Source organism: Dipodomys spectabilis, unplaced genomic scaffold, assembly GCF_019054845.1.
Source record: "Dipodomys spectabilis isolate Male_0828 unplaced genomic scaffold, ASM1905484v1 ptg000030l, whole genome shotgun sequence".
In the NCBI taxonomy this organism is placed as follows: Eukaryota; Metazoa; Chordata; class Mammalia; order Rodentia; family Heteromyidae; genus Dipodomys; species Dipodomys spectabilis.
The window spans coordinates 12,561,214-12,584,727 of record NW_024870707.1 but is presented as its reverse complement, the minus strand read 5'-3'; the positions used below and the strand labels follow the sequence as shown (position 1 = coordinate 12,584,727).

General features: G+C 52.5%; 1 protein-coding gene and 1 long non-coding RNA gene across 5 annotated transcripts in view; one reads left to right on the top strand and one right to left on the bottom strand.

Annotated features, from left to right (window-relative positions):
* Positions 1–256: 256 nt before the first annotated feature.
* On the bottom strand, positions 257–21,791 carry LOC122104875. Its single transcript, XR_006146990.1, has 2 exons — positions 21,711–21,791; positions 257–689 (listed from the first exon to the last, which is right to left on the bottom strand). It is a non-coding gene; the product is annotated as an uncharacterized LOC122104875 (long non-coding RNA).
* Chka (choline kinase alpha) overlaps positions 21,410–23,514 on the top strand; it is a 46,149-nt gene continuing 44,044 nt past the window's right edge. For 2 of the 4 annotated variants that reach the window (XM_042675850.1, XM_042675849.1), the window contains exon 1: positions 21,419–21,784. In XM_042675850.1, coding sequence (XP_042531784.1) covers positions 21,477–21,784 — 308 coding nt within the window. In that variant the 5' untranslated portion in view covers positions 21,419–21,476. Of the gene's footprint in view, positions 21,785–23,514 lie in introns of all 4 variants that reach the window. The other 2 variants (XR_006146988.1, XM_042675851.1) reach the window with 2 other exon arrangements.

Here is a 23,514-nt window from a genome sequence, read left to right as displayed (position 1 = left end):
TTGACGAGTCTGGAAGAGGTTACATTCAATAAAAACTTTTGCTTGAGCTTATGCAATGATTGGTTAAGAAAAAAAAAAAAGTTTTGGCATTGTAAGAATTAGGAAATGAGCCTAGAGATCTATGTAAAGTATTCAATTTTCAATCATTTTTCAAATTGCTGTTTTCAATTGTTTTTGCTGGGTTGTAATACTTTTGAGATACAATGTATTCCTTGTACTGAAAGAATGGAAAAAAGGACTTTTTCAGCATTTGAGGTAAGTTCTTTAACGTTTCATTAAAAACATTTTTTACAAATATTTTGTACATGCACTTGCAGTATTGAGGTTAATCATTTTAATAAATTCGGAAATTAAAACAATGGGTCGGTGTTTACTATATCAAGAAGACATCAGATTTTCTCCATGAAGCCCTCGTGTGAGGCAGACTGTGTGATCTAGGATGTTCTCTGCGGAGTCTGCACCTGCCCACACCGCCTCCGTTCTCCCCGCAGGGAGCTGGCCGGCCTCCTGGCCTTAGTGCTCGGGAGAGCTTTGTCCCCAGACTGACTGGCTGCAGATTCAGGAGCCCTGGCTCCGCCCAGCTTGAAACACCAGCATAGCTTCCTGAGTAGCTGCGATGACGGACGCGGGCCACCCCTGCCTGACTCCGGCCAGCCTTTGAGTCATCAACATGCATCCTATTGTGTAGACTGCAAAAGAAACCAACAACAAAAAACAAAACGGTGGCGCTCAGAGCAGGTTCCAAAGAGCCCCATGCTTGGTTGGCCCCTGGGGTGATGCCAGGCATGCCCCTGGCTGCCAGGAAGGTGAGAAGGCTCCGGCTTTGTCCTCACCACCTCACCCCCACCCCACCCCACTCCAGTCCCAGAGCGCATGGGCCTTCTCTGTGTTGGCTACTGGTGGAGATCCCGAGGGTCAGGGGACTTAGATCCTCTATGAAGAGCAGCAGGCTCGGTGGCCAAGTTGGGGGGTGAATATGCCACCAACACTTACCCGCCTCTTCCGGCCCCTCTGCCCCTCATGCTTTTCCAGATCAAGACATGCCTGCAGGGTCAGTGGCACTGTGCACGTTCTGAAGCAGCTGCTCTGTTACCAGATCCTGCACCTTGCGCACTTCCTACAAAGCCTGCCCCGCTCACGCTGTGCCACGGGGACACAGGGACACAGGGCTGGTCCCCCAGTGTGTACGGAACATCTGAGGTTGAGGAAAGCAGGGCTTGAATTAAAGCCAAGCCATGGCTGGCTACTGAGGACAGTTGAGACCCCTGAACACGCTCAGAAGACGGCAGACGCGGGGCGCTCGCGCCGGCCCCAGCAGGAAAGTCCACGAGCCTCATCTCCAGTCGCCAAGTTCTGAGAAGCTGGAAGTGGAGCTGACTTGTGATAGAGCACCAGCCTTAAACAAAAAAGCTAAGGTATAACAGACCCAGTTCAAGCGCACGTGGGGAGCGTGTGTGCGCACACACACACGCACACGCACACACCGAGGCGAGAACGCAGCAGAGGACTTGGCTGCCCGACCTGCATGACCTTGGCAAGCACAGCTAGGGCCGCACTGAGGCGTAGCCAGCTGGCTGGGGAGGGAAGAGCAGAGGAAGTCTGGCTGTGGAGCAGGAACAGGAATGACATCCCAGGAAGGAGGTGGCCAGGGACAGGCAAGTTGAACCTGGAAGCCTCCACTGGGGCCTCAGAAGGGAAGTGAGAAGTTAGAGTTGGAGGGATGGTGGAGTCTTTTCCTGACTTGAAAATAAAGAGAGGGCCACACCTGCCCAGGGTGGCACAGACTGGCAGCTCCCCCAGGATGGCCGAGATGAAGTCTAAGGATGATGGAGCAATTTTTTTTTTTTTTTTTTTTTGGTCAGTTATAAGCCTGAAATCTGGGCTGGGCACTGTCCCTCAGCTCTAAAGCTCAAGGCACGCATTGTACTACTTGAACCACAACACCACTTCTGGCTTTTTCTGCTTATGTGGTACTGAGGAATCGAACCCAGGGCCTCATGCATGCGAGGCAAGTGCTCTAGTTGAGTAGCTAGGATGACAGGAGTGAGCCACTGGCTATCTGTCTTGACTATAAGTGGGAGGCAAGGTCATGGGAGGCTGAAACAAAGACCCTGAGATTGGGAGACATGACTAAAGAAACTAACAATTCAGCCAGGTGCCAGTGGCATGCCTATAATCCTAGCTACTCAGGAGGCTGAGATCTGAGGATCAAGATTCAAAGCCAGCCACGGCAGGAAAGTCCATGAGACTCCTACTTCCAATTAACCACCAGAAAACCAGAAGTGGCACTGTGGCTCAAGTGCTAGAGCGCTAGCCTTGGGAGGAAGAGCTGAGGGGCAGCGCCCAGGCTCAGAGTTCAAGCCCCACAATGAAAGAAAAAAAAGAGGAAGGAAGGAAAAATTCTGCCCAGCTCCAATGACTCATACCTTGAATCCTAGCTACTCAGGAGGCTGAAATCTGAGGATACTTCTTCAAAGCAAGCCTGGGGTGGGAAGTCCATGAGACTGTATGTCCAATTAATAACATTAGGAAGTGCTATTATAACTAAAATGGTATAGAGTTTGTCTTGAGCAAAACAGCTCAGAGACAGCACCCAGACTGTGAGTTCAACCTCTAGGACCAACACACACACACACACAGAACCATCAAACCAGGACTGGCAGAGCAATGGGTAGAGGCAGAGGTAGGCTCTGGGGCTGCTTGTTCTGGTAGTGGCAAGTTCTGAGGTGTCTGGAATGGGGTGGGCCAGGACGTTGATCTGATAAAGACCATGGCCATCACCAACAGCCTCGCACACACTCAGTTAATGCCCAGCGAGGACCAGCATCCTGGAGTCCAAGCAGGCTCACTCAACAAGCAGCCAGACAAGCCAAGGGAAAGGGGGCCGCCACCCCCCCTCTCCCCTGCTGAAATAGTGAGTGCCTCTGTCTTTCTCCATAACAAGAAATGAAACATTGCCAGCGAGAGTCACAGCCTCCCGTTCGCAGTCTGTGTTCTTGGCTCTGCCTGTAACCATACCTGGAGCTGACACCCCCAGCCATAGACGATGACCATCTGCTTTTAACCTGCTTTCCCTCGAGCTGGTAGAGTCACAGGAGCCTGGCCACTGGTCATAGTGCAGATCAGCAGTAACTCAGCCATTGGTTGGGCACACTGTGAGTGGGAGGGAGGCGCTGGCAGTCTCCGCTGCTCTCCCAGCGGCCGTGGCCTGTAGCGCCCTGGAAGAGGGTAGACCCTTTATCTGCAGACCCCTGGAATACAGTAGCCCAGGGATAACATACCAGACCAAGGCTGGCTGGCTGCTAGACCTACAATTTTGTTTGTTTTTGTGGTAGTACTGGGGCAGGCCCTTGGTACTGTTGTTTAGCTTTTGTGCTCAAGCCTGTTGGTCTACAACTTGAAGCACAGCTCCACTTCTGGCTTTTTGGTGGTTCGTGGGAGCTAGGAATCTCAAGGACTTTCCTGTCCAGGCTGGCTTTGAACTTTGATCCTCAGATCTCCTAAGTAGCTAGGATTAAAGGCGTGAGCTGCCCAGCTGGACCAAGATTTTTTTTTTTTTTTTTTGGCGGTCGTGGGGCTTGAACCCTGGGCCTGGGCACTGTCCCTGCGCTCTTCAGCTCAAGACGAATGCTCTACCTCTTAAGTCACAGAGCCACTTCCGGTTTTCTAGTGGTTTATTGGAGATCAGAGTCTCACGGACTTTTCTGCCTGGGCTGGCTTTGAGCCGAGATCCTCAGATCTCAGCCTCCTGAGTAGCTAGGATTACAGGCATGAGCCACAGTACCCAGCTGGACCCAAGATCTTAATAGCGACCTTACCAAAAGGCCTCAAGGGCAAAAGAATAACTTTAATCAGGAGGAGGCTTCTGGTTTCCACCAGCCTCAGAGACACAAGGGATGGCATCGCTGGGGACGGCTGCCTGCTCCCTCCCATAGATTTTGTAAGCCATGAGTATAAGAATACAAAGCAGTTACTTGCAAAGTTGACTTAACTCTCAGGAACATGGTTGTTGAGTGAGCCTTTTATCACCACTAATGTGTGCCTACTGTTCTGGTGGACTCGACAGCGTCACATACTAGCCTCAGGTGCTGAGAGCTCAGCGCTGATCAGAAGTGACCGCCGGGCGCCGGTGGCTCATGTCTATAATCCTAGAACTTAGGAGGCTGAGATCTGAGGATCACGGTTCAAAGCCAGCATGGGCAAGAAAGTCCATGAGACTTTTTTTTTTTTTTTTGGTTGTAGGGCTTGAACTCTGGGCCTGAGCACTGTCCCTCAGCTCTTCAGCTCAAGGCGAACACTCTACCACTTGAACCACAGTGCCACTTTCAGTTTTCTGGTGATTCATTGGAGATAAGAGTCTCATGGATTTTCCTGCCCAGGGCTGGCTTTGAACTATGATCCTTAGATCTCAGCCTCCTGAGTAGCTAGGATTATAGGCTTGAGCCACCGGCACCAGAGAAAATTAGCCTTTAGGCTTATGCTTGTAATCCTACTTAACTCAGGAGACTGAGATCTGAGGATCACAGTTCAAAGCCAGTCACTTTTTTTCTTTTTTCTTTTTTTGCCAGTCCTGAGACTTGACACTGTCCCTACCACTTGAGCCACAGCGCCACTTCTGGCCTTTTCTGTGTGTGGTACTGAAGAATGGAACCCAGGGCTTTATACATGATAGGCAAGCACTCTACCACTAAGCCACCTTCCCTTCGACAGGGTTCCGACCCAGGTAACACCTGGCCTGCCCTATCTGGCATGCAGAGCTGCCCCGCCCCCACCATGCCAGCGTGGCAGGCAGTACCAGGCGGGGCGCTCTGGGCTGGGAGTCAGCTGTAGCCCAACCAGGAGGCAGCTACTGTTGACATGTGATAGCTGTGTTTGCTTAGTTGGAAGCACTCATCCAGGGGTTAATGTTCAACTCCCTGTGCCCCAGAAACTACAGCAAGGGCTGGCCAGATAGTGGACCTTCTTTCCTTGGGTGAGAAACACAGCTCACTAGAGCCAGGCACCGTGGTGGCTCACGCCTGTAATCCTAACTTCTCAAAAGCCTGAGATCTGAGGACTGTGGTCTGAAGCTTGCTGGGCAGGGAAGCCTGTGAGACTCTTATCTGCAGTTAATCACCAAAAAGCTGGAAGTGGAGTTGTGGCTCAAGTGATAGAGGCCCCCAGCCACTCCGGCCTCGTAGCGGTATAATCTGGCAAGGGCTCAGAGACTCTGCCATAAGAGTTCTGGGCCAGCAGCAGCCCCTCTTTGCCTCCCAGGAGGCCATGCTGGAGGACGGCTCCTCCCTGGATGTCTTCCTGCCCATGGAGTCCTGTTAGAGGAAGGGCAGAAGAGCATGCAGAACTTGTTCTGTGTTGGGCCCTGGACATGGCCTGAGAACCGCTCTCACGCCAGCCTGCCACTGCCAGGGACTGCAATCCTCTGGCTGGCTCTCCAGCTCACCTCAACACAAAACCACATCCCTCTCAGGTGGTCCTACCCCTCCAAGAGCACTACGCTGGAAACACACACACACACACACACACTCATCCAGCCACATAGAACCTTCTGGATGTTTCTTGTGGCCACAAAATGCAAAAAGAGAGAGAGCTGGCTCTCTGGGCCAGTGGCTCATGCTTATAATCCCAGCTACTGAGAATCACAATTTGAAGCCAGCCCAAGCAGACAAATCCATGTGACCCTTTTCTCCAATGAACAGCAAACAGTTGGCACTGGAGTCATGGCCCAAGTGGTAGGGTACCCAGTCCTGAGTGAAAAAGCCAAATGAGACTAGGGAGTTGAGAGTTCAAGCCTCACTACTGTACGCGTGCGTGTGTGCGCGTGTGCGTGCACGCACACATACACACACATACACGAAACGCAGAAGGAAAACAGAGGCTCAGTGAGGACTTGTGCTAGACGGGAAGAGAGCCGGCACAGTACCTCGGTCATTCTCCCGTAGGCCACCTCCCTTCTCCACAGGTGGGTGGGCTGCCAGAAGAGGGGGACACTGCTCTGTCCGTGGTGAAGCTACAGGCACCAGGTCACGGCCTGAATTCCAGCCTCTAGGCCAGGCTCCCAGACTGCAGCAGGTGGCAGCTTTTGTTGGCCACAGGTGGCTTCCAAAGGCATCCATGGTGAAGCCTGTCAGACAGACTGACCTTGGACTTGGTCTCAGGAGCTGCAGCTCCCAGGTCTGTATGTAAAGCAATGCACTCCTTCAAAGCATCATCCATCCATCTATCCATCCATTCAGGTAGCATTTACTAAACACTCGGTGCCACGGCCTACACAGGGAACAGCCCAGGCACTGTGGATTCCCCTCTCCCTGCCCTTGGATGGCCCTCAATCTGACAGTGGAGATAGACAGACATCCACACATAAACGTAGGGGCAGGGGTTTAATGAGGGCAGCCCATCAGAAGGGCACAGAAGGGCATGTCCTGGGGAAGAGTTGTGGACACAGCCGGGAAGGCTTTGGGAAGGGTTTTCTGAGCTTTTCCTTTTTTATGTGTTTTTGTTTGTTTTTTGTACCCATCCTGGGGTTTGAACTCAGAGCCTGGGTGTCCAAGGCTGGCACTCTACCACTTCCAATGAACCACTTTTGTGGTGGTTAAGTAACAGCATTTCACAGACTTTCTTGCCCAGGCTGGATCTGAACTTCAGTCCTCGGGAGCCCTGGCACCCAGCCTTTGTTGCTGCTGCTTCCCACTGCTGCGGATGGAACGCGGCCTCGTCCGCGCTAGGCAAACGCTCCACCCCTGGAGGTAAACTCCGTCGCGGCCCGTGGCTTTGCCTGGGCCTCTGGAGCCTCAGGGTCTCTCTGACGGCGAGGGGTGGGAAGAGGAGTGAGAAGCTCCGCTCGGCGAGCTCGCGGCACAGGGCAGCCAGGGAAATCACCGCTCTTCTACTCGCCCTGCTCCCCAGCTCCCTGACTGAGCTACAGGCTGTTCCTCCGCGGGTAGGGAAGCCAAGGCGGCCCTGCCGGCGGAGAGCGCAGCCCAGGCGGGCGTCCGGCTTCCCTCATCATTTCTGCTTCCTGGACAATCTTCTTCCCGCTTTGGGCACCAAATCCCCATTTCCCATTCACGTGGCTCCTAGAAGACCCTCCCACCTCCCAGGCTAGCCAATCAGAAACCTGGGCCCCTGAGCTCCATGATTGGAGCAGGGAAGGACACGTGACTGGGTCGGGCCAATCAGATGTGACCTGGGACTTCGCGCGGGTTCGGAGCGGCTGGCTGCCACGTGGCCACCGCGGGGGAGGCGCTCTGCCAACCACGTGTGCAATTCCGGCCCGTGTCCCTCCGCCGCCGCACCAGGCGAGCCAGGCGTGGATGTCCGGATTCCCAGCCGCAGGCCGTGGGCGCCAGAGCCGGGCCTTGCCCTGCTCCAGAGCCTGTCACCCGCTGGCCCTGCCCCCTGCCCTGTGGAGTGCACGGAACTGGCGAGACCCGGGTGAAGTGGTGAGGCACGCAGGCCGGAGCCACAGCAGCCCCAGTGCGGTGTGAGAGAGGAGGGGCGGCAGGTCGGCTTCATCTCTGCTCCACGATCCCCGAGCGGCCTTCCTTGGGGTGGCGCCGGCCGGACCCCCCAGGCCCAGCGGCGGAACCGGAGCCGGGGGCCTTCCAGCGCGGCTTTGGATCACACAGGTCAGGGACAGCGCCTCTCCCGGTCTCGTGTGCTAAGGGCGAGTGACCACGTCCGCCAGTCCAGTCCTCGCATTTCCCCCTGCGCTGGGGAGGCAGCGCCTCCCCGCGTGTTCAGATGAGGAAGACGTCCCCAGACACAGCCAGCGGCCGGACCCAGAGCCACGCGCCCCACAGAACCCAGCGGCCGGGGTGTTTCCATCCTGGAGACAGTGCCCCTCGCTACTTTCTATCGATACCTTGCCAGTTAGCCATCGTTTTCTTCCCCCGTGAGGAAAACAAAGGCGAATAGTTTGGCTCAAGGTTTCCGAGTTTCAGGCCCTGGAGTGGCGGGGCAGGGTCCCGCCTCTGCGGGCCGGCTCGCTCCGAAAGGCCTGTGGGACCGCACCACACGCAGGTTCCGGCTGGGTCTTTTCCTCTCCCCATCCACAAGTGAGGCTCCCACCATTCGTTTTCAGGCACAATTAGAGGTCCGAGTTCCTCGTCTTCTAGCATTAGGAAAGATGGCAGTCTGAAGCTGGGCACTGGGGACTTGCGCCTGTAATCCTAGCTTCTCAGGGGGCTGAGTTCTGAGGATCATGTTCAATGCAACACTCACAGTTAGACAAATCCAAGAGACTCGGGTTAACCAGCAAAAGCCAGAAGTGGAGGTGTGGCTCGAGAGGTAAAACTTCAACCTTGAGCAAAAAATCTAAGGGAGAGCTCTCTGGCGCTGAGTTCAAGCCCAGTACCAACACACACACACACACACACACACACACACACACACACACGACAGCAATCAGGATTAAGTGCCAAATTCCTTATGTTTTGTCTCATCAGCATTTGGCTATTACAACAGGATTATCAACCAGACAGGAATTGGATATAGAGAATTTGAAGCTTATGAAATGGGAGGGAGGTCAGGGCAGCCCTTTTTTTTTTTTTTTTGTCGGTCATGGGGCTTGAACTCTGGGCCTGGGTGCTGTCCCTGAGCTCTTCAGCTCAAGGCTAGTGCTCTACCACTTGAGCCACAGCAGCACTTCCCGTTTTCTGATGGTTTATTGGAGATAAGAGTCTCATGGACTTTCCTGCTGAAGCTGACTTTAAACCTTGATCCTCAGATCTCAGCCTCCTGAGTAGCTAGGATTACAGCCATGAGCTACTGGCACTGGTTAGAGAAGTCCTCTTGAAGAATTGAGGAACTTCCAGACCCTGCTCATGAAGGGGGCGAACTAGAGGAAAACCCACACACTCAGAGGTCACTGGCAAAGTGTCTATTTGCTAACCCTGATCCTGCTTCCCTCCAGGTCTGGGATGGACAGGATCTACCTAGAAACCTATTGCAGGGGTTGCTAGGAATGCCCTTCTCAGATCTCCAGCCGCTATACCACCAAGGAGCCAGAGAGGCAGGGAAACACTGAGCTGCCAGTAGGCCTCCTGGCTCTACAAAGTTCAAAGTGTTATGCAGAGACTTGGAATATGATGTCCCCTATCATGGAGTAGCATATAGCTCCACATCCATGTAGTCCTGGGCAGTTGGCCAAAGTCCTCTGAACCTGCCTCCTGTCTACAAAACAGGAATAGTAACATGCCCACCCCCACAGGGCAAAGGTGAGGGCACTGTGTGTAATCGTGTGGAAAGCTCAGCCAGTGCTTGGCACATACCCACTGCCCTGCCGATCACATGACAGTAGCTCTTTGGGTACCAGCATTGGCTGTTTTGTTTAGCTGCCCTACATCTGATGCCCTCTTTGCAGTGGGGAATTTTCCACTCTGGGAGACTGATGGAGGTAGAGACCTGTGTCAGACTTTCATCGCTGAGACAAAATACCTGAGAGACGTGACCTGAGGAGGGGAAGACTTGGTTTTGTTGATCGCTTCAGAAATTTCAGTTCATAGTTGCCAGCCCCATGGTTTCCATGCCACGGTGAGGTACAGTGCCAAAGCAGAAGGGAACGGAGAAGAAAACTTGGTTTCCTCATGGCAACCAGGAAGCGGCGGCTAGGGAAAGATACAACCCTCAAGGACACCCCTCCCCTCCAGTTAGGCCCACGTCCTAATGTTTCTGGTACTGTTCAAAATAGTACTATCTAGGACAAAGCCTTCACCTCATGAGCCTTCATACCTGGCCAGGACCATGGCTCCTCCTCTGCCCAGCCTCTCAAGCTCAGGCCTGAGGATGCCTCCATGAGGAATGTGTGCTCTGGAAGTACTTCCTGAGGGTTACCGCTGCAGCATCTCCTGGTGGTGCTGTTACCATTGGTCTTGCTCCGTCTGGATGCCTGTATAGACCAAGGTCTGCCTGCTTTCGGTTTCTCATCATTGTTGGGGTGACAGGCTCACACCACCATGTCTAACTTCCTTCAGTAGACAAAGTGTCCTGGGCTTTTTCTGAAATCTCTCCAATCTCAGCCTCCCACATAGCTTGGGATGACAGGTGCATGCCATCATACCTACCTGTGACCTGAGTAGGAGTCTTACGAACTTTTCTGCCCGAATTGGCCTCAAACTTCACGCCTCCTGTTCTCAGCCTCTCAAGTAGCTCATACAATTCATTTATTTTAGACAAGTTATGTCTTTTGGAACCACCGCCTAGCTTAAAAACATTAATTACCCTCCTCCACAAGACTCCAAGCCGTTCTTCTCAGGAACCATCACCCTGACATCTAACCTTACAGATTAGTTTTGCCTGTTCTACAACTGATATAAATCGATCAAGCAGAATATGCACTCTGCCCATCTTTCCTGCCATGTGACCTCTGATTCTCCCACATTGCTGTGTGTTGGGCTCCCCTCATCTGCTAAGTACCAGTCACTCCCGTGAACATATCCCAGCTTGTCTTATTTGGGCTGCTTTCTGTTTAACAAGGTTATCTTAGGATATTTTCTATTACTATGGCCGAGAGCCACAGACTGGTTAGTTTGTAAAGAATAGAGGTTCTAGCCAGGCACTGGGAGCTCACGCCTATAATCCTTGCTACTTAGGAAGCTGAGATCTGAGAGTCACAGTTCAAAGCCAGCCCAGGCAGAAAAATTTGTGAGACTGTTATCTTTAGTAAACACCAGAAAACTGGAAGTGGCATCTAGCTTAAGTGGTAGAGTGCTAGCCTTGAGCAAAAGCAATCAGGGACAGAACCCAGGCCCTGAGTTCAAGCTCCATAACTGCCGAAAAATAATAACAAGAGGAAGAAGTAGGGCTGGGAAGGTGGCTAAATGGTAGAATGCTTGCCTTGTGTGCATGAGGCTTTGAGGTCAATTCCTCAGCACCACATAAGCAGAAAAAGCCAGAAGTGGCGCTGTGGCTCAAGTGGTAGAGCGCTAGCCTTGAGCTGAAAAGCTGAGGGACAGCGCCCAGGCCCAGAGTTCAGGCCCCATGACCAACAAAATAAATATGATGATGATGATGATTGATGATGAAGATGGATGAGGAGGAGGAGGAAGAAGAAGAGAAGGAGGAGGAGGAGGAAGGAGAAGGAGGAAGAAGGAGAAGGAGTAGCTCTGTGCTGGTCACTGGTGGCTCACACCTGCAATCCTAGTTACACAGAAGGTTGAGAACTGAGGATTGTGGTTCAAAGCCAGCCTAGGCAGAAAAATCCATGAGCCTTATCTCCAGTTAACCACCAAAAAAGCTGAAAGTGGAGCTGTGGCTCATGTAGTAGAGTGTTATCCTTGAGCAAAAGAACTCAAGAACAGCACTCAGGCCCTGAGTTCCAGCCTGACTGGCATGCATGCATGTGCAGTGCATGCACGCACTTACACACACACACACACACACACACACACACACACACACGCACACACACAAAGAATAAAAGAATAATAAAGAATAGAGCTTCTGGAAGCTGGGAGTTTCCAAATGGCATTTGGCAAGGACTTTGCGCTATGTCGTGGCGTGGTGAATGTGTCACATGGCGAGACAAGGCACGGGAACCGGAGAGTGTGATCTCACATCAGAGCCACTCCCTAATAGGCTATCAATTCACTAACTCATTACCCACCCGCGAGGCCGGAGCCTCATGGCCCAATCACCTTTGAGGTGATTAATACTTCACTAGGGAAATACTACCGGTTCTTTTGTTGTCTCTATGACTAAATACCTGAGAACTCCAAGAAAGAAATTATTCATTTCAACTGATGTTTCAGAAGGGCCATTCATCCTGGCACACAGGAAGCAGGGTAAATACAGGAAGGAACTGATGCAGAATATAGCCCTAGGGAATGGCTCTAAGGACTTACTTTCTCCTTCTAGCTCTACCTTCTACCTTTCACCTCCTCCCAATAATACCACCATGTAAGGAATCCATTCATTAGGTCAGAGCCCTTATGGAACACCCTTAGATACCCCACAGGAAGGTGCTTTACTTTTTTTTTGGTCAGACATGGGGCTTGAACTCAGGGCCTGAGCATTGTCCTTGAGCTCTTTTGCTCAAGGCTAGCACTCTATACCTTTGAGCCACAGCTCCACTACTGGTTTTTGAATGGTTAATTAGAGGTAACAGTCTCATGAGGACTTTTCTGCCTAGGCTGGCTTTGAATCTCAGTCCTCAGAGCTCAGCCTCCTGAGTTGCTAGGATTACAGGCGTGAGCCACCAGTGCCCAGTTTAGTAATTTCTTATATATCCCTTAATCCACTGAAAATGATAGGCTTGATCAGTACTTTCAGTACTGGGGCTTGAAAACTCAAGCCCTGCATGCTGTCCCTTAGCTTTCATTGCTGAGATTTTACTGTTTGAGCCATAGCTACACTTCTGGCTTTTGCTGGTTAACTGGGGACAAAAATCTCATGGACTTTTCCTGTCTCGGCTGGCTTTGACTGTGATGCTCAGATCTCGGCCCTGAATAACCAAGATTACAGACATCCCGTTCACAGCTGGGCCAACATTGAATGAGGACCCAGGCATCATTCGCCTGTTTCTTTGGGTGACAAAGCACTTATTTCTGTTGATTATCTGTTAATTAGAGGGTCATGAGACATGTTTATGTTCTCCATAATCAAACTATTTTTTCAATACTTTGTTATGAAATGTTCATACTTTGATAAAAACAAATAGGAACTGGGAAACAATTTTAAACGAACAATTTTATACCCACAGAGGACTTGAGTTGCACAGTGAACTCTGTCTTCTATCAACCCAGCTGCTACAGAAACAAGCTCCCTACCTTGTAGGAGGAAGTGAGGTCCGGGCAGCCATGTCCTCAGAGGAGACATTGAGACCCTGCGCCTTCTTGTCTTTTACTGCCTGATATTCTGTCCTGATGTTCAGTCTCACCATAGGCCACAGCAAAGGGGCCCAATGAGTCAAAATAAACATTTCCTCTTTATAAATTTTTGTTGTTCTCAGTTTTGGGGCTTGAACTCTGGGCCTGGATGCTGTCCCTGAGCTCTTCAGCTCAAGGCCAGCGCTCTACCACTTGAGCCACAGCACCACTTCCGGTTTTCTGGTGCTTTATTAGAGATAAGAGTCTCATGGACTTTCCTGCCCATGCTGGCTTTGGACCATGATCCTCAGATCTCAGCCTCCTGAGTAGCTAGGATTACAGGCGTGAGCCACCAGTACCTGGTTTATAAATGATTTAACCCACATACTTTGTCCCAGTGTCAGGACACTTTTGGACAGAGGATGTGTGGGAAAAGGTAAAGGGAAGTGTGAAGATCTTATTTCTGGCCATAAATTTAAAGTAAAACGAGTTGAACCAGTTATAGCACATTCTTCAGGAAACACTGCATTTCATGGGCAATTGAGAAGGGCAGAAGAAAAGGAGGCTCTGAGTTCATCTAGGGCTGAGGTTGACCAGTTGACCATGCTGGGAAGCGTGCTATATTACTAAGTTCAAGTTAACTGCTATAACAAGCAGCCCCTGGCTGCACAGCCCAGAGCTGTGCTTCTGTGGAGCTCACGTGGACTCATCCCTGTGTTCCTGGTCTCTTCTCCATGTGTAGCGTAGGGATCCAGGCTGGGACCTGTGTCACTTCTGTCCATGTCTTAGTCTATTTGGTGGTGGCCTAAATAGTTTCATCATGTGGTGACTGGGTGGCTGGGGGGGTGGTGGGGAGAGGGCCTCTTGAGACTTGAGAACTCCACTCTGGGGTCCTTTGACATTAGACACAAAGGAAAAGAGAAGGCATAGATAGAGGCTGACCCAGGAGGGAATAGTAAGCCCAGAGGCCACAGGCTTCCCAGCTCACTGCAAATGAGTGGGAGAGGAGCCAGGAAAGAGACACACACCGACAGACAGCATGTCTCTGCCTGGCAGGCAGGCAGTGTTTATTTTTTGTTTTGTTTTGTTTTGTTTTTGCCGGTCATGGGGTCTGAACTCTGGGTCTGGGCGCTGTCCCTCAGCTCTTCACCTCAAGGCTAGCGCTCTACCACTTGAGCCACAGCGCCACGTGCGGCTTTTTCTGTTTATGTGGTGCTGAGGCATTGAACCCAGGGCCTCATGTTTGCAAGGCATGCACTCTACCGCTGAGCTACCTTCCCAGCCCCCAGGCGGTGTTTATGTGCGCTGGATTCACACAGGAAAGGAGAAATGGAGGGCCGATGAGGGGGAGGGGTGGAAAATAGTAGCCTGGTTGTGAGCTGAGGAGAGTGTACACAAAGCAGAAAGTTGCAGCAGCACGAAGGTTGATATTATTGATACTATTTTTTGAAGTTGAGAAAAAAAAAAAAAGCCGGGGCTGGCCGCGCTGGTTTGTTGATGCCTGTAATCCTAGCGATTCAGGAAGCTGAGATCTGAGGACAGTGGCTTGAAGCCAGTCTGGGTAGAAAAATCTTGAGTCGAGTTAAACAGCAAAAGCCAGAACTAGAAGTGTGCCTCAAGTGGTAGAGCTTTGAATAAAAAAGCCAAGCGAACATGAGGTCCTGAGTTCAAGCTCCCATACTGACATTTTAAAAAGCACAGCACTAAGCACTAAACAGCACCAGTTTGGGTGTGAGCACTCAGATAACAGGGACAGTTGCTCCGGGAGTCATCCAAGTAGATAGATGTTGACCTGTGACCCCAGGATGGACGCTTAGGAGGGACTGCAGTGTTTCCGTGGGACAGGGAACAGTTGCATCAGCCTAGGGCTTTGGGTCATTTGTTATCGGCAGGAAAGATACAAATTATAATCACAAAGGCAGCTCTCTTCCATCCAGTGATACCAAAGGGAAAATGCTATGCTCTACTCCCGCACACAACCTGAACTTTAGCTATCAACTCCCAAAGCCATGGTTTGGCCTGTTAGCTAACCTCCCCAAGCAGCACGCTGGCAGGGCCCATAGAGGCTGGAATCTGGTCAGACAGGATTCCTTCTCCCTGGGTAGCCGCTGGCCCTGGAATTCCACCCCAGTGCTGGATTGGGGGAGGAGACCTCTGTTCCCCAGGACACAGCCAGTCTGGCAAGGTCACCTCATTTCTTCTGCTCCTTGGGACCCTCTCCCCCATCGGCCCTCTTAGTAGTCACTTGGGTTTCAGCCAAGGTCACGCAGGCTCTACGCACCTCTGGTGTTTTCTACAGAGTGGAGAGAAGGGACTGACTGCCAGCTGCCTGGGCAGTTGTCCTTGTCACCACCAAGGACAGGACTGGGGGTCCCTTAGAAATCTAGGGCTGGGAAGGTGGCTCAGTGGTAGAGTGCTTGCCTTGCATGCACAGAGCCCTGGGTTCCATTCCTCAGCACCACAGACACAGAAAAAGCCAGAAGTGGTGCTGTGGCTCAAGTGGTAAGAGTTAGGCTTGAGTGAAAGAAGCTCAGGGACAGTGCTTAGGCCCTGAGTTCAAGCCCTAGGACTGGAAAAAAAAATCTTTCAACATCGAAACCATGGATGGCAGTGGCCAGTCCTAGCATCCAGGAGTCAGAGCCACAGACTCCTGCCTGTCCTGCGGGGGGCGGGGAGAGAGACATCAGATATCATCCTAAGAGCATCAGCTGAAAAGCCAGCCTGTGAACTAAGGGCTAGTAGCGCTTCAGGAGGCTGAGATCAGCATTTGTGGTCTGAAGCCAGCCTGGGTAGGAAAGACTATGCAACTCTTTTCAATTAACCAGCAAAAACCTGGAAATGGATCGTGACCCAAATGGTAGAGCACTTGCATTAGCCTTGAGCAAAAAAAACTCAGGGACAGCACCCAGGCCTTGAGTATCAAGTCTCAGTGCAGGCACACACACGTAAGCACGTGCAAAGTAATTGAGTTTACGGCACAAAACCATTAGATAGGTTTTTCAGCAAATTTGGAGAGTGAGTTTTCATGATCTGACTTACAACATGGTATGGGGGCAGAGGAAATCCACTCCAGGGGACCTAAGACCGTCTTCAATTCCACAGGGGCAAAGGGGCCCTCAGGTTTGGAATTTGTGTGTGTGTATGTGTGTGTCCTGTGTGATCAAATGGGCATAGAGACCTTGTCACACTATAAAAATATCCTTCACTCTGTGCCATCTACAATTATGATCTTAAATCAACCCCTCAATTACCATGATCTGAAATCAATGTATTATCTCGCGTGAGATTTTTGATGTATCAAAAGCATTGATTTGAAGAATCTCTGGTGTGTCTCAGTTTTGGTGACTCCATTTGTCCAGGTGCCTCAAAGAATGGAAAAGGCCCTGCTGGCCTCTGGGCGTCCCTGGCCAGAGTGCTTACCAGCTCCGTGGTCCCACAGAGAAGCCTCTGCAGGCCGTCCTCACTGTTAATGGGTGACAGATGCGCTCTGCCAGCTTCTGGGAATCCAGCTGACAGTGACCAGGCACAGCCCTCCTCAGTGGAACCCTGCATCTATGCCAACCAAGCCTTTCCCCAGTGGTTTTAGGGAATCTCCCCAACAACCCTACGGGGCAGGAACATTTACAGTATCTGCATCTGATGATAAGGACCACTGGACTGTTATCTGTGTCCAAAGGCCCACAGCTCATGAGAACTGAGCCCCAAAGGCAGACTTGTACCGGTCATGCTGTCCTCAGGATCCCTGGGGATGGAGAGGCAGGGGTACCAAAGGGAGTGCCACCCCTCTCACCAGACATATGGGCACGTCACCTGTGTTCACGGAGCCCCCTGTGCTTCTGGGTCCCATCTGTGGAGTGAAGTTGGCATGGATGGTAGAAAAGTGCCAAATACGATCACACTTCAAGCCAGGTGCTCATGGCTCACGCCTGTAATCCTAACTACTCAGGAGGCTGAGATGTGAAGACTGTGGTTCAAAGCCAGCCCGGGCAGGAAAGGCCATGAACCACCAGAAAACCGGAAGTGGTGCTGTGGCTGAAGTGATAGAGCACTCGCCTTGATCTGAAGAGCTGAGGGACAGTGTCCAGGCCCAGAGTTCAAGTCCCACAACTGACAAAAAATAAAATAAAAATCACACTTCAGCTCAGAGACTGCCAGATGGGAGAGTAACCTGGATACTGAGTAAAGGCTCCGGCTCCCTGTCGTTCTGCTAGCTGGAGGTGCAACCCAATCCTGAGCTGGCATTGGTATGTGAAACGCAGATCTAGAGTGTGACCTGGGCCTGGCGAGCCTGCAGGGGCAGGAGCTTGGTGAGCCAGGACTTTCATCCTCCAGCCCTCTAGGAAATTGGCACAGTACCAACAACCTAGCCAAAGGAAGCAGTTAGGTAGCCAACGGTCTTCTGGGTACAACATAGGAAGACAAGAGTCCCTGGGTGGGATCCAGGCAGCGTCCCCAGGACCTGCTGGCTTTGACCACATGGGTCACCCCACATTCCCCAACTTGTCACGCTCCCTCCTGACCTGCGAGATGAGGTGCTGATCAGACTCACTGTCCTGGCTGGTGTGAGAGAGCGAGGTAAAAGGTACAAAGTCTGCTCTTCCCAGGTGCTTAGTGCTGGGGATTGAACCTAGGACCTTGCACATGCTGAGCAACTGCTTTACTCCCCAGCCCTCACAAAGCCATTCCTCAAATAGGCCTTGCAAAGAGCAGGTGGCAGGGCTAGGGCTCATGGTTGGAGCCTTCTGTGTGCTGGAGGGCCTTGCTGTGGCACTGACCTCTGGGTCTCCCCTGACCAGACACAGGAAAGAGTGTTCTGAATGAGAGACTTGGGGTCCTCTCCCTTCCCCTCCACACCTCAGGAGGCCCAGCACCTACTGACCCCATCTGCCTACAGACTTCAGCAGCAAGAGTTTTCAGAACTTTCTCTCAGGGAAAAACAACAACAACAACAACAACTTCTGATTGGAACAACCTCTCCCCTGGACCAATGTCTGCCACAGCAAATTTCCACGCATGCGTAGAGGCTGACATTTTTGGTCATCAGGACGTACACTGCAGCTTGACCTTTTTACCCCATGCTTTGGCTCATGGGCTGGTGCTCTACCAACTGATTGGCTCCCCCAAACCTTTTTTTTTTTTTTTAATATGCTGGTATTGGGGCTCGAACTCAGGACCTGATACGTTTGCTTGGCTTTTTTTCATTCAAGGCTGATGCTCTATCCCTTGAGCCACACCTATACTTCTGACTTTTTGGTGGTTAACTGGAGATAATGAGAGTTTCACAGGCTTTTTTTTTTGCCTGGGCTGGCTTCAAACTGTGATCCTTAGATCTCAGCCTTCTGAGTAGCTTGGATTACAGGCTTAAGCTACCAGTGCTTGGCCTTTTTATTTATTTTCAGTACCACAGTTTGAGCTTGGGTCTCTTGTGAAAGGCTCAGGCCTTTCAATCAACAATAACAGCTCCTTGTGCACCAGGTATTGTCATGTTCATTTCACAGCAGAGGAAACTAGGGCGTAGCTCAAGTCATTTGCTGATAAGCATTGAACTGGGACTTCACTCATTTGTTCATTCAACAAGTGTTGGGCTTGTGCTTGTGCATTATAGAGAGAGCAAGACAAGTAATAAAACAGCCACCAGGGGATAGGCAGTGGTCAGTTTGCCTGTCTGGATTAGACTAGCTCATCTGCTATATCTGGCTGCATGGTACACACATTGAAGATGCTCCAAAAATGGAGTAGATGATGAACCCTGCTCCTCCTCCAGACTGGCTTCATCCCAGTCAGATTACATCCACTGACATTCCAACACTGTGCCCAGTGTCCATTGCTGGTCCAGTCCTTCTAGGTGCTGGACATTTAGGTTATTTCCAGTTTTCTCTCTCATTATAATTACCAATGGAGTGGTATGACTGGGTCACAGGGGAGATCTGTAGCTTTCTGAGGTACCTCCAACTGCTTTCCAAAGTGGTCCTATTAGTGTGCATTCCCACCAGCAATGCAATAGGGTTCCTCTTTTTCAGCATCTCCGCCAGCATTTGCCCTTGGATGAATTTAGGATGTGGGCCATTCTGATTGGGATAAGGTAGTACCTCAGGGTTGTTTTTATTTGCATTTCCTTTACATAAAATTACTAGTGGGAAAATTTTGATGCATGGTGCTTTTTGTAGTTGTGTATGGGTCCTGGGCTGTGTTCCTTAGCTTTTTCATTCAAGACTGGCACTCTACCATTGGAGACACAGCTAGCTCCACTTCTGGCTTTTGGGTGTTAACTGGAGATAAGAGCCTCATGGACTTTCCTTCCTGGGCTTGCTTTGAACCTAGCTACTCTCCTGAGTAGCTGGGCTTACAGGCGTGAGTCACCGGTTCCAGGAACTTTACTGAGGAACCTTCTTACTCCTGTGGGGAGCTGCAAAGCCATGAAAGCTCTGAGAGTTTTCATAGTCCAAACCAGTAGATGCCAAAAAGAAGAGAGTTCAAATTATGGAGGCCACCGCTTGCTTCTATTCTCCCTCCCCTTGACCAGATTCCAACATTAGTCTGAGACTAGCAGACTAGTGGGAGGACAAAGGGGCCCCTTCGCCGCCCAGGCCAGTGACAAGGCCTCACTTTCTTGTGAACTGATATTTTTAGACAAGGACTTTGGTTCCCTTATCTAAATGCCTCCCTAGGAGACCTTGATTTCTGAATCTTTCTTTCAAAGATGGCCTGGCCTCTACAGAGGCTCAGCCTCTCCCCTACCTCCCTCTCCCCTCATCTACTTCTGGGCCTGTCTCCATAGCAGCAGTGTCAAGAGTTCCCTTTCCTCTGTGTGCTTTTGCTAGTAAGATCATTTTTCTTGGAGCAGGTTCAGATAAGTGCAAACACTTTTTGAAGAGATTTCTGCTCTTGCAAAGAAGCCATTTCCTGTGTACCCTGTACTGGACTTCCTACACTCCTGGCAGCCAGGGAACTCTCTTGTTCCCAGTATAGTTTTGTTTTGTTTTTTGGTTGAGCCAGTGGCTTGAACTCTGGGCCTGGGGACTGTCCCTCAGCTCTTCAGCTCAAGACCAGCGCTCTACCACTTGAGCCACAGTGCCACTTCCGGATTTCTGGTGGTTCATTGGAGATGAGTCTTAGGGACTTTCCTGCCCGGGCTGTCTTTGAACCGCGATCCTCAGATCTCAGCCTCCTGAGTGGCTAGGATGACAGGCGTGAGCCCCCAGCACCCAGCTCACAACATAGTAGTTGGTGTTGTAGTGGGGCTTGAACTCAAGGTTTGGGTACTGTCCATTAGATTTTTTTTTTTTGCTCAAGGCCAGCACACTCAAATGTCACAGCTCAACTTCCTGCTTTTGGGTGTTTATCTGGAGATTAGAATTTCACAACTCTCATGCCCAGGCTGGCTTCTTCCAACAGTCATCCTCTGATCTCAAGCCAGAGCCTTGGGTGCCCGGCTGGGTTGTAGTTTTAATATTATCTCTACCTCACTTGCTTCTAGGATTACATTCAAAGAGAGGAACGCGGCGGTGTGAGGACACACAGTAGCAGGGGCCACTGCCCCACCCCCTGCCCAGGGCAAAGGTGTCTTAGTCACGGTCGTGTGGTTGTGGCCTGTAAGGGGGCAGGTGACAATGTCCACAAAACCCCCGGCTTCCCGCTGCTCTGGGCCGCTCGCCCAGAGTTCTCAGCACCACGGACAGGGAAACTGAGGCGGCGGGCTAGCAGAGGCCGGGCCCGGTTAGCCGGCGCCGCGGCCTCGGGTCCGTTACCTTCTCCTCTTCCGGGCCTCGGATTCCGAACCTCGGCCTGCGAGCCTCGGGTGGTGGGCTGGACCCGGCACGGATGCGCCCGGCAGCGCGCGGACCGCGCTGGGGAATGGTATGACGACACGCGGCATTTCTCGGGGCCCCGAGGTCACGCGGGAAGAGCGGCCGGCCTCCAGAAGCCAATTTCCTGCCCGCCCGGGTGAGGCCCCGGCGGCCTCTGAAGTCACGCGCTTTCAAGGGGTCCACGGAGTTTCGATCACAAAGCCCAGCCCCGGAGAGTTTCGATCACAAAGCTCAAGACACCCCTCACACGCGGTCACCCAGCTGCTCACGACCCGGCTCCGCTCGGCAGGTCGGAGCCCGGCGAGGCGGCGCCCTCTCAACGCCCACTCCCCCCCCCCCCCCCCCCCCAGCCAAGCGCCCCTTTCCGGGATCCCCGCGACCGGGGGAGCGACTCGGAGCCACGCCCCCTCCGCAGGGCTCCGCCCCCGCCTCGGGGCGTGGGGGGGGGGCTCAGCGCCCTGGGCGGGGAGGCGGCACGGCAGCCAATGGGAAGGCGACCTGGTGAGGGCGGCGGCGGTTGTGATGCGCCAGAGCAGCCAATGAGCGGCGAGCGCGGGGGCGGGCCGTGACGCCAGGCCCTCCTCGTGCGGCGCTGTATAGAGGCGGGCGCCGCGGAACGCAGCCTCAGCCGCCCGCCGCCGCCCGCCCCAGCCGCTCGTCGTCGTCGCCCGCCCCGCGCGTCCTCAACCGCCGCCCGCCGCGCGCAGCCCCCCGCCGCCCGCCGCCCGCCGCCCGCCCGGCCCTCAGCGAGCCGGTCAACGACCCCCCCCCCCGCCCGGCCTCTCGAAGGCCGGCGCCCGGCCGGACCCTGAGCCTCGCCCTCTCGCGCTGCGGCCGCCCGTGCCTCGTCGGCCGCCTGTCCGGCATGAAGACCAAGTTCTGCACCGGGGGTGAGGCAGAGCCCTCGCCGCTCGGGCTGCTGCTGAGCTGCGGCGGCGGCGGCGGCCCGGCCTCGGCGCCGGGAGTGGGGCAGCAGCGCGACGCCCCGGGCGAGCTGGAGCCCAAGCCGCTGGGCGGCCGGCAGCCCCCGGCCGCGCTGCCCGCGCCGCCGCCGCCGGCCGAGGAGCAGCCCGAGCCCCGCACGCGCCGCAAGGCCTACCTGTGGTGCAAGGAGTTCCTGCCCGGCGCCTGGCGAGGCCTTCGCGAGGACCAGTTCCACATCAGTGTCATCAGGTCGGTGGCCGGGCCGGGCCGGGCCGGGCGGCGCAGGGGCGGGGGCGGGCGGCGGGTCAGGTGACGCGGGCGGCCGGGGGGGGGGGGGACACCCGGGCGCCCCAACCCCGGCGAAACCCGAGCCCGACCCCGCGCATCCGGACCCCTCACCCCCCGCCTGGAGTGGCCACCCAGCGGCAGGCGTTTGGAAAAAATGTCGCTTTCGGGATAAAGCGGGTCCCCCCCCCCCCTTTCTGGGAGAACAATAACCGAGCAGTCACAAAGTACATTTTGTCCCCGAGCTCAGTGAGGCTAGGAAGTCCCTTTGAGGATTAAGACCTTGAATGAAGGACCTTGTGACTAGATTTGGGGGGAGGGAGGGAAATCACTTAGTAACTTTTCCCTTGTGGTTTAGTCCACAAGATTTTTTTTTTTGGGGGGGAGGAGAGAATCAGTGACTTTTCCCTTATGGTTTCTTCCTGTCTGGAATTTGATTTTTCTCCTCTGAAAGAGTGGTTTTGGGGAGAAGGAGGGTAACTTTGGCTGAACCCCTCTGAGACTTGAGCGGGCGTGTAGCCGCTTTACTGGGTACAGCTGGGAGGCGTGGCTCCAAAGAGTAAAGTGGAGTGTTTGGCTTTTGTTTTAAACCCCTTTCTGGTTTTAAGTTTAAAGGTACTTAATCTGAAATTTAACGTAGGAGATGGGGTCCCATGACTCACAGTTGTAATCCTGCTCAGCAGGCAGAGATCTGAGACTCTTGGTTCAAAACAAGCCTAGGCAGGAAAGTCCCTGAGACTTTTCTTAACTTGGAATTAACCCTCAAAAAGCTAGAAGTGTAGCTGAAGTGGTGGAACCACCAGCTTTGAGCAAAAAAAAAAAAAAAAGCTAAGGGACAGGGTCCAGGCCCTGAGTTCAAGCCCCAGGACTGGCACACACGAGCTTGCACACAGACACACATGCACACACAAATAGAGAAGTATGTGTTGTACATTTTCATATTGACCGGAAGCATGTCCCTCTCGACTTTAGGATAACTCTTCTCCTTAGGGGTGAGCATTTAACACTGCGTGTGAGTCTTTGTTTAGACCTTTAAAAACCTGGTTGGTTTTTGTTTAATTGGTTGACCAAGGTGAGTGCAAAATATCTGGAAAGTGCCTGTGTCTTCCATCAATAATCCCCCAGTCCCATTTTACTCATTTGATTCTTTTTCTGTGCCTAGTCTGTCACTAGTCTGCCACTAATGCAGCACATGGAACTGTTGGGGACTTCTCTTGTTCTGTGTGCTTGAGGTGCTCTTCAGCGTTTGTTTACGAGCAGAGTTAAAAGGCAGTTGGTAGGAAGCGGAGAAAAGACTCAGATGATTAGATCACTTTTCAATTTCCTAGTAGCATGTTAAAAAAAACAAACTCCAAAACTTGAATTCCCTTAGTTAGGCCTGATAGTTTCTTAGCTAGAAAAGTGATGGACACCATTCTATGTAACTGTGCCAAAAAAAATCCCTCCAGAGGTGACTTGGCCAGTGGCTGTTTACTTACTGTGGACAGGCAGGGCCTGAACTGCCAAACTGCCAGCTCTCTGCCAGCTCTGGTGGTGACTTCTCCCCCCCCCCCCCCCCCCATTGCCTTGCCTCGCCTCTGTTTGGATACCCTAGATCTAGCCTGAAGACCTTTCTTGGTTACATGCTTAGGGGGGAGGGGGGGGTCACTTATGGGTTAAGACTTTCTGCTTTGTTCCTTCAAAGGAGTCACTGC